Genomic DNA, 10,709 nt, shown 5'->3' on the forward strand with positions numbered 1-10,709 from the left:
AACCTTGTTTCAAGTGATTGAAGAATCACAAATCAGTATCTGATTAACGGGGAAAAACAGGATAAGAATGTTTTACTAATAAATGATATCAAAATTTAGTGAAAACACAACAGCAACCTTTCTAAGATTATTCTCTGACATGAAAATAGGATAAGAGGCCATCACATGTTCCACATAGCTTGACATGGAATCAGATATCCGATTTCAACAGGAAATAAAGGGACAAGCAACTAGAAAGAAGCTATTGAATATTATCTGTGAAACATAGAAGAAAACTTTGTATTATAAACACATAAAGTACTATAGTTGACAGCTTAAGATAGCCACCCAACAGAATAACTTAAAGGAAGAAAAGAAACCAAAGATTCCCTTAATAATTAAGAAGGACATGATAAGGTGTGCTCTGCCTGCTTTCCTCCAAAACAATTACATACCATGATCTTTAGGCAAAATGAAAGAAATTTTTAAAAATACTATTTGTGTTCAAAGCAACATAGAGGATGTCTCTACAGAAAAGCACGTGGAGCCTCACCTCTATATCTGAGGAAACCCAAAATCAAGTTTATTAAAGACCTGAATGTATGACCTGAAGTCTTGTTTTAATGAGTATGGAATGGACCCCAGTCCATTACTCATGTGCACCAAATATCTTCCAAAAGACTGCTACAGTCCAGAATGGCATTTCAATAGCAGTCACAGTGAAGAGTCAGCCTCCATGCACATTCCCAGTAAATTTGACATGGTATTAGCACCAGGTATATAACAATTATATAATATGACAACAGGACACTTAATTTACCCAATCTATATGTTTGCAAAAGTACTGAAATAAATTTACACTGAATTAGTTGTAATTCAATCAAAGTATGAAACAAATGTTTATTCATAGTAATAAAGATAGAAAAAAATAATTCCATAGAATGATTTTATCATAATCCAGTGAAATACCAACCAATCCAAAAATTGAGTTTAAGACTCATTTAATTCAGTCGGTATTAATAAGGAAGTTCAAAAAAATTACAAATCAAATCAATGCTTCATCTTTTTACTCATTGTGATCTAATCAAATTCCATATATAAGCTTAACAGCATACATGTATGTTGTTGAAATGTAATCCAAGATAGAAATATTTCAAAACAAATGCCAAGTGGAAATAAATGAAAAGTGTGAGGTATATGCTAACATTAGCAATAAAATTCTATCTCTTAAATGACACCTAAATTATTTCCTTTGATCAAATTATATCAAATTAGTGTCTAGCTACTAATGGGACATGACCAAACATCAACCAAAGAAATGTTTCATAAAATGTCATTGACTGCCAGGCACTGATTATCAGGAAAGAGATCAGCATATCAGTGAATATCTGCATAGGTACTGATATTGGACAGGATGGGTGTTCAATCTTTAAAAACCCAGGCATTTTTGGATTTAGCATATTGACACATTCTCCAGATGGCAGGAATCACGGGAAGTTTGAGGAGTTTTTGTAAACATAAGTGGCATACAATAGTATATGAACAACATAGAGCATGGTCAACTCCAGGCTCAATGTTGCATGTGAGACTGCCCTTCCCTAAACTAGACAATGTGTTACATAATGTTCCATGATTAAACGCAGCATCTGAGTGATATGGAACTTTTATGACCTTCTCAACTTCTGTCACAGTATGGAACTTCTGATGAAATCCATTGAGTTTGTGCATAATGGCTGTTGACACATGGTCAGGTATGAACTATGCAGGAGAAGATTATCCTTGGGATTTACTCTATGCACATGAATGCAGTCATGGCCCCTGAGGGTAGAAAACATGATCTCAAAACATGTTTTCAAAAATATGTTGATGAAAACAGTTCAGACCTCAGATGTAGAGCCTGAGGCCAGAATTTTCCCTATGTATCTAGGGAGCCTGACATAGGAGGGATGGAAAAGAAATGTGAATATAATAAGTGGATCTCCAGACAGAGGTACCTTTCAAACAGACACATAGGTGTAACTGTGTGTGTGATGTTTTTCTACATCAGAAACGGATTTCACAACAGCTCCATCTTAGATCCTAGCAGACATGAAGAAGGTCTGTGCTTTCTCTATTTCATTTCTGTTTCTGAAGTTTTCTCTCATCTTGTGCTGTTTGACTGAACCCAGTTGCTTTTGGAGGATAAAGAATAGTGAAGATAGTGATGGAGATTTGCAAAGGGAGTGTCATTTTTACCTTTGGTTACTTGATGAACCTATTGAAGATATTTTTTACAATTCAGATTTAAATTTTCGGTAAGTCATTAACTTTATTTCCTTTGTCAATGTCATTAGTTTGACATATTTATCTGTATACACAAACTGTGGGTTCTGTTCTCTTCTTCACCATGTAACTTTAAGGACCCCTGAAAACGAATTATTATATCCATCACTATTTTAATACTTCGAAATGTGTCACCGTTTAGTAGAGTTTTAGTGCAATTTTACACTCCATTTTACAATGATGGACAATGTGAAGGTGTGGATTCTCTCTTTTGAGTCTTTGTTGATAATAAGTTGGAAGATATCTTTTCACTTGCCTTGAATTCACAATTCCCTCCTTTGTCTAGTACTCAATATGAAGAGACTGCATCACTGCCTATATTCAATTGTCTTCCAATGCCTCATTATGATCATACATCTAAATGTTTTCATAAAAGTGTTACCTAATTCTGGTTTCCAACAGATGAACATGCATTGTTTCATAGAAATATGTGTGTATGTGTTGGTCTACTACTATACCTGGTTAAATGTATAACATTACTTATATACTTGTGAATATACATATACTTTGCTTTATGAAAAAGTCTTTAAATGAGCCTCTTTCTGCAATGCTGAATTTGATACTGAATGTGGAAAAAGAATGCTAGTCTCATATTCTGTTACCAGAATAATCTTTTTATCCAATTACACAAATGCACAAGCACAGACTGGGCTTATTATCACTATCAGATACAAGGTTAATATCTCTATTAATTACACATAAATTTTAACATTATTTATAGTTAATATTTATTCACATTTCCTTTCCACTCATCCTATGTCATGTGCCCTGGATACATAGGTTAAAATTCTGGCCTTAATCTCTACATCTGAGGTCTGACATGATAAATCTAGGAGAATCATAGTACTTCTTGTGGAAAAGAACCTGTTATTAATGTGGGTATTAGGTCTGAGGTCCAAAGAGTGAGATGTTATCATTTATGGCTGCAGATTGAGTGTTGAAACTATTTTTTACAAATTAGAAATAGTAAGAACACACTAAAAGGTAACATTAACTTGATGTGTACAACACCCTAAAGAATAATATTCTGGTCATATGGCATATTGTGTCATTGTGTATATATATATATATATATCTTGAAATGGATAAAAAATTAAATAAAATTACCTTAAAATAATTAGTCTAGCCGGGCGGTGGTGGCTCACGCCTTTAATCCCCACTCTTGGGAGGCAGATTTAGCATGTCTCATATTACAAATCTTACAGTATTTGAAATTTAATATTTCAAACATCTCCCTTATCATCACTATGACTTCTTTTAGAATTGCAGCAAGTGAATATGAGCTTCTTCTGGTAATGTTTTTTTGCTACTGATGAGATCAACAAGAATCCTTATCTTTTTCCCAACATGACTTGGATGTTCTCCATCATTGGAGGAAACTGTCATGATTTATTGAGAAGTCTGGATCAAGAATATACCCAAATCAAAGGACATATGAATTTTGTTAATTATTTCTGTTATGTAGATGATTCATGTGCCATAGGTCTTACAGGACCATCATGGAAAACATCCTTAAAACTGGCAATGCATTCTTCAATGCCACTGGTAAGTATTTGTGACACTGAATGTGTTAAGAATAGTAAGTTACATTAACAGGTGCCTACAAGAAAACTTGGACAGAATGCATTTGTGAATGTGCTGCTATAAACACACACACACAATATATATATATATATATATGAATTAAATAATCAGTTAATAGATGTACTGTGCAAACAGGTAAAACTGAGTTCTAGGAATTTCAGACTTGTCAGGAATAGTCTAGAATATAATAGGAATCATACATGACATGTATAGTATAATCTTACTGTTCTTAACAGGAGTTCTGGAAGGTGAGTAGCATTACTTGTATGTGAGTCCAAGCATCCTAATAATCATATTCCTCACTGGAAGTTTCATCCCCTCTTCTACATCCTTTAGGTTTTCTTTGGACCATTTAGTCCTAACCTACGTGACCATGACCGGCTGCCCCATGTCCATCAGGTAGCCACCAAGGACACACATTTATCACATGGCATGGTCTCCTTGATGTTTCATTTTAGATGGACTTGGATAGGACTGGTCATCTCAGATGATGATCAGGGTATTCAGTTTCTCTCAGATTTAAGAGAAGAGAGCAAAAGGCATGGGATCTGTTTAGCTTTTGTTAATATGATCCCAGAAAACAGGCAGAAATACATGACAAGGTCTACAATATATGATAAACAAATTATGACATCTTCAGCAAAGGTTGTTATCATTTATGGTGAAATAAACTCTACTCTAGAAGTCAGCTTTAGAAGATGGGAAGAGTTAGGTGCTCAGAGAATCTGGATCACAACCTCACAATGGGATGTCATCACAAATCAAAAAGAATTCACATTTAATCTCTTCCATGGAACTATCACTTTTGCACACCACAAAGTTGAGATTCCTAAATTTAGGAACTTTATGCAAACAATGAACACAGTCAAATACCTAAAAGATATTTCTCATACTATACTGGAATGGAATTATTTTAATTGTTCAATCTCCAAGAACAGCATTAAAATGCATCATATTATGTTCAACAACACATTGGAATGGACAGCACTGCACAGCTATGATATGGCCATGAGTGATGAAGGTTACAATCTGTACAATGCTGTTTATGCTGCGGCCCACACCTACCATGAACACATTCTTCAACAAGTAGAGTCTCAGAAAAAGGCAGAACACAAAAGACATTTCACTGCTTGTCAGCAGGTAAAGACTTACATTTCATTATGCTTATATATATCAATGTGATCTTTTAAATGGAACCAGAGAAACAACTGTACATTTGTTAGAGATTATTCTCTCAGTGCAATGATTTCTATACTGCAAATGTCCCTAATGATTCTTTTACATGGATGCATATCATGTACAAAGATAATATTTAATAGGAGGCAATACATTTATATGAATATCAGTGAGTTTTTGAAAATGTTTCTCAAAATTTCACCAAATGAGTTCAAAATTAAAATAGGAGCCAAGAGTTTTATCATAAAAGTCTTAAGTGATGACAAGACTGAATATTTTTCTAAAATATAGTGTCTCAAAAATTGATACATGGGCTGTGGTTAATAGTTATTCATTTAAATTAACAATTTACAGAAACATAAATGATTAAGACTTCCCATTTTCTTAAGTTTATGTTCATTTTATATGTGTACACTGTATGTACATAAAATCCAACATTTTTATTTTCACAATTTTCAGTCATTCAGACTTCCCCTGCATTCTCACATACATGGCTTCATTTTTTAAAATTATTTTTTACAAACATGTTCACACAGGCACACACACATACACACAAGCACAAACACACCATGTTACTTGCTATCTGGTAATCATTTTTTCTAGAACATTTTACCATCAAATATTAATATGAAGCATATAAATTTTCAATTATCAATTGTGTACAGTTTTTTACTACACAGGTTTATTTCAATATAGCTGTCTTTTCTGACAATCATTAAGAAAAAAGGGAAAATTCTCAACTTGGCATTACCTTTATTGATATGCATATGTAAGCATGAATCTCTTCTAGGTGTCTTCCTTGATGAAAACCAGGGTATTTACAAACCCTGTTGGAGAACTGGTGAACATGAAGAATAGGGAAAATCAGTGTACAGAGTATGATATTTTCATCATTTGGAATTTTCCACAAGGCCTTGGATTAAAAGTGAAAATAGGAAGCTATACACCTTGCTTTCCAAAGAGTCAACAACTTCATATATTTGATGGTTTGGAATGGGCCATGGGAGGAACATCAGTGGGTATACCATAATTTTAATTTTTCAGGATATGTAGATTTTTAAATATGAGACTCTGTGGTTAACACCAATTGCTACACTTTCAAAAGGCCATTCTTAGTTAAAATCATCAAAATTTGATAACTCTTAACTTCATGTTAATCTGGGCATAGAACGATTAATGTCCTCTGGATTTCATGTTCAATAGCACCCATATGCCAATTCAACCACAATACATGAATAAATTTGGTAAATTTATAATATAGTATATATTTACATATAATTAATTAAAAATTTGTAACTATATATGACCCATGGAATTTTCTGACTCCATGTGAACTAATGTATAGCCTACTTAACTATAGCATGTATTCATTAACTTAATTGCTTCTCCAGATTCAAGGTTTTTTTTTTATTTATATATTTTGGATTAAAAAAAATATTTACATTTCAAATGTTATCCAACATCCTGTTTTCCCCTCCTTTGTGGAGGATTGCCTTATCTGGCATCAGTAGAAGGGGAGTCCTTTAGTCCTGTGAAGGCTTCATGCCCCAGCAGAGGGGAATGCTTGGGTGGTGAGGCAGGAGTGGGTGGGTGGGTGAGCTCCCTCATAGACCCATGGGAAAAAGGGGAAGGGATAGTGTGTTCAAGTTCTTTTACACTTAGGAAAACTTTGTTAAATTTATGGGAGTCTTACATAACATATTTTGGTCATAGTCGTCAAACTACTCTTCTTAGATTTACCCATTTCCCCTAACTTTTCCCCCTATACAGCTCACTATTCTTTTTTACTTTTTAATTTTTTTGTAATTTATAAATCATGAGAGAAAAGCAGGTGTCACATAAACGTTCTTTTGGATTGATCAGTTTAGGAAGAAAAAAATTTAAATTGCTACAACCTGAATGTTAACTATATAATATTACATGATATAGTAAATATTGTGTGACATTCAGTGCACTGCAGGAAAATATAAACTAACAATGCGCCAGATACCCTTAAGTAATACAGAAGAATAAGTAATATCAGAGGAATATATATAATCATATCTGTTAGTGTCCCATGTATCAATCTATGGGTCATTATTCATTTGACAAATATGTGATCTATACACACTCACTCACACGCATATTATATAATATATATTCACTTCCTGAGGTTCCATCCTCTGTGTGTAGTGTTGCCTGTACTGCAGGATTCAGGAAAATTCATCAGAAAGAAACAGCAGACTGCTGCTTCGATTGTGTTCATTGCCCAGAAAATGAGGTTTCCAATGAAACAGGTACATGCTTGCATGCAGGAGAAAAATTGTTGAATTTGAATACCTGTATTTCCAAACTAGGAATACAATATGGCCTAAATGCAAACTGAAGACCTAAAATCTCCATGTTTCAGAACTTAATCAGTTAAATAATACCCACTTCGTTTGGACCCAGCAAATAATTTAATATATCATCTTCAAACAAGGCATTTTTCTCACAATATGATGGTTACTGGTTTTATACTATATAGAACATCTTTAGGGGGACATACCTGTGTAACAATTTTTAAAAGAAACATTTTAGGCATAATCTATGCACAGGTTTATTTTTCTTTGATTGGTTGTACAGGTAAACTTGACTAGCTGATCAGTTCATAATCTTTCCTTCCATCACACAGCTTAGTCCCTGACAAAGACTGGATGCTCAGGGTAACACTTGTTGTTTAATGGAATATATTTTAAGAACTTAGATGGCTTAATGGATTAATAATTTCCTGTTAAAGAGTTAGAACAAGAGTGAAGTTTTGAAGAATGCAGCAACAGATGGGATACTGCTTATCGTCAATCACTCCCTCTCTAAGGAAAGAGGGATGAATATGGACAACCATAGCCTTTATGACATGGAGCTTGGAGTGTGTATTTGTGAAGAAAGAAATTGTAAAACAATGAGAGGGACATGTATATGTATATGAGGCATATTAATTCAAGAATGAAAATATTCCTTTATGCAAATAGTACTTGCATGAGTAATTGTATGTTCTGGTTCCTATGTATGTATATAGACAAAGGGCATACCCACAAAGAAAACAAAATACATGATGCACTTCATCAAGTGGTATCAACAAAGATGTCTGCATACTACCCGTGTCTGTGAATAGTGCATTTATGTTTGGAGGAATTAAATAATCTGAAATAATAATAATTATTATTATTAGTCATCATATTTTGTTTTTATTTAATAATTATTTTTTTCTGTTCTACTTCATACGATGGTGTTTTGTTCAATCACAAACATAGGTTAATACAGAGCAATTTTAAGTTCGAGGTTCTACAGCAAAAAGGAATGGAATAGATGCTCAACAACAAATTATTTATTGATATATCCTATAAATAACACAAATATAAAATTATTACCTATGTAATTATGATAACTTATAAGGGGTTATTTTCATTTGCCAGCAGATATGGAACAGTGTGTGAAGTGTCCAGAGGATAAGTATGCCAACATAGAGCAAACCTACTGTCTCTCAAGAACTGAATCATTTTTGGCTTATGAAGATCCACTGGGGACGAACCTAGGCTGCATGGCACTGTCCTTCTCGGCCATCACAATTCTAGTCCTCGTCACATTTGTGAAGTACAATGATACTCCCATTGTGAAGGCCAATAACCGCATTCTCAGCTATATCCTGCTCATCTCTCTAGTCTTCTGCTTTCTCTGCTCCCTGCTCTTCATTGGACATCCCGACCAGGTCACCTGCATCCTGCAGCAAACCACATTTGGAGTATTTTTCACTGTGGCTGTTTCTGCAGTGTTGGCCAAAACAATAACTGTGGTCATGGCTTTCAAGTTCACTACTCCAGGAAGAAGAATGAGAGGGATGTTGGTAACAGGGGCTCCTAAGTTGGTCATTCCCATTTGTACCCTAATCCAACTTGTTCTCTGTGGAATCTGGTTGGTAACATCTCCTCCCTTTATTGACAGAGATATAAAATCTGAACATGGGAAGATGGTCATTCTTTGCAATAAAGGCTCTGTCATTGCCTTCCACGTTGTCCTGGGATACTTGGGCTGTTGGCTCTGGGGAGCTTCACTTTGGCTTTCTTGGCTAGGAATCTTCCTGACACATTCAATGAAGCCAAGTTCCTAACTTTCAGCATGCTGGTGTTCTGCAGTGTCTGGATCACCTTCCTCCCTGTCTACCACAGCACCAGCGGGAGGCTCATGGTGGTTGTGGAGGTTTTCTCAATCTTGGCTTCTAGTGCAGGGTTGCTAATGTGTATCTTTGTCCCAAAGTGTTATGCTATTTTAGTTAGACCAGATTCAAATTTCATACGTAAGTACAAAGATAAATTTCATTATTGAAATATTCATACTATTAAAATGTTAGATGATACTCAACATATTTTTTCTTTGTCTTAACAAAAGTAGTACTTAATCTTATAAAAATTTAAATAATATACAAATTTGAACTTAGAAATAAGACAGAACTGTGTATTGTAATACCAATTACAAAACTTTGGTGAAAAATGGTCTCATTAATAAGGACACAATTCTGAAGATATTGAGAACCAGGAATCTCAACTGATGAAATGCTACCATCATCCTGACCTGTGGTTTTGTGTGTAAACCATGAACTTAATTAACGATTAATATAAGGTGACCATACTGACTGTGAACACTACCATCTGTAGGTGAGTTGTTCTTGGAGTTATAACAAAAAGGTCTGAAGACAACATTGACATAAAGCCAGTCATCGCCATTATCCGTCATGCTTTCATGGAGTGCCTGCATCCAATTTCATGCCTTGGCTTCATTCAATATATTGTGACCAAGGTACATAAGTAAATAAACACTTTGCTCAAAAGCTTCTTTTGATCACTGTGTGTGTGTGTGTGTGTGTGTGTGTGTGTGTCTGTGTGTGTTTACAACAACGGAATATAAAATATCAACAAAAAGGTAAATTGTTTCTGTTGAGATTTAAAATATCATTGATTACTGATGCAATGAAAGGCACTTATTTGAAAAGAGAAACAAGGGTGAATATTAGCAGTGTCAAGTACAGTGACAGTATTGCCTATGACAGCACAGAAGCACTGTACTTTGGAATAACTTTAAAATGTACTAGGCATTTGTTAAGAATGTCAGATAACATTACAAAGAAAGAAGTATTTTATTAAAGGGACAATGCATATCAGATTGTGCCTACAATACAAGGCTCTTTATATTTATGTGAAAAGACACAATGAGGAGCAATGTAGGGACCTGGGAAGGAAAGTGGACAGTGTGGGGGAAACTGGGGGGAGAGGGGAACATGGTCTGGGATTGGCTGAGGGAAAAGGACTGAAGCCCTGAGGGCCAGCAGAAAGAATGTAAACAAGAAACCTCAGGAGAGAGTAGGTTTTGGGAAACCCATGGAATTCAGTAGTAAGAGGGACTTTTGAACCCACCTCCAGCAGGAAGTTCAAGTATGTGATGGGGTTGCCACCCCACAGTCACAATTCTGACCCATATTGTTCCTGTCTTAAAGAAGAATAGGGATAGAAATGGAGATGAGCCTGAGGAAAGGAAGATCCAGTGACAGGCCAAAGTGGGGTCCATCTCAGTGGGAGGGCCCAAGGCCTGACACTATTACTGAGGTTATAGAACACTCACAAAAAGGGGCCTATCAT

General features: G+C 35.0%; 1 protein-coding gene across 1 annotated transcript; it reads left to right on the top strand.

The window, feature by feature from the left end:
* The first annotated feature begins 2,067 nt into the window (after window positions 1-2,067).
* On the top strand, window positions 2,068-9,901 carry LOC147000032 (vomeronasal type-2 receptor 116-like). The gene is given in 8 exon segments (XM_085834341.1): window positions 2,068-2,273; window positions 3,563-3,599; window positions 3,601-3,846; window positions 4,222-5,025; window positions 5,852-6,076; window positions 7,214-7,337; window positions 8,496-9,107; window positions 9,110-9,901. Coding segments are annotated over 8 exon segments (2,547 nt in total). The 3' UTR covers window positions 9,403-9,901.
* Window positions 9,902-10,709: the final 808 nt, after the last annotated feature.

This window comes from Mus caroli, unplaced genomic scaffold, assembly GCF_978045245.1.
Source record: "Mus caroli unplaced genomic scaffold, Mus_caroli_1 scaffold_22, whole genome shotgun sequence".
Taxonomy (NCBI): Eukaryota; Metazoa; Chordata; class Mammalia; order Rodentia; family Muridae; genus Mus; species Mus caroli.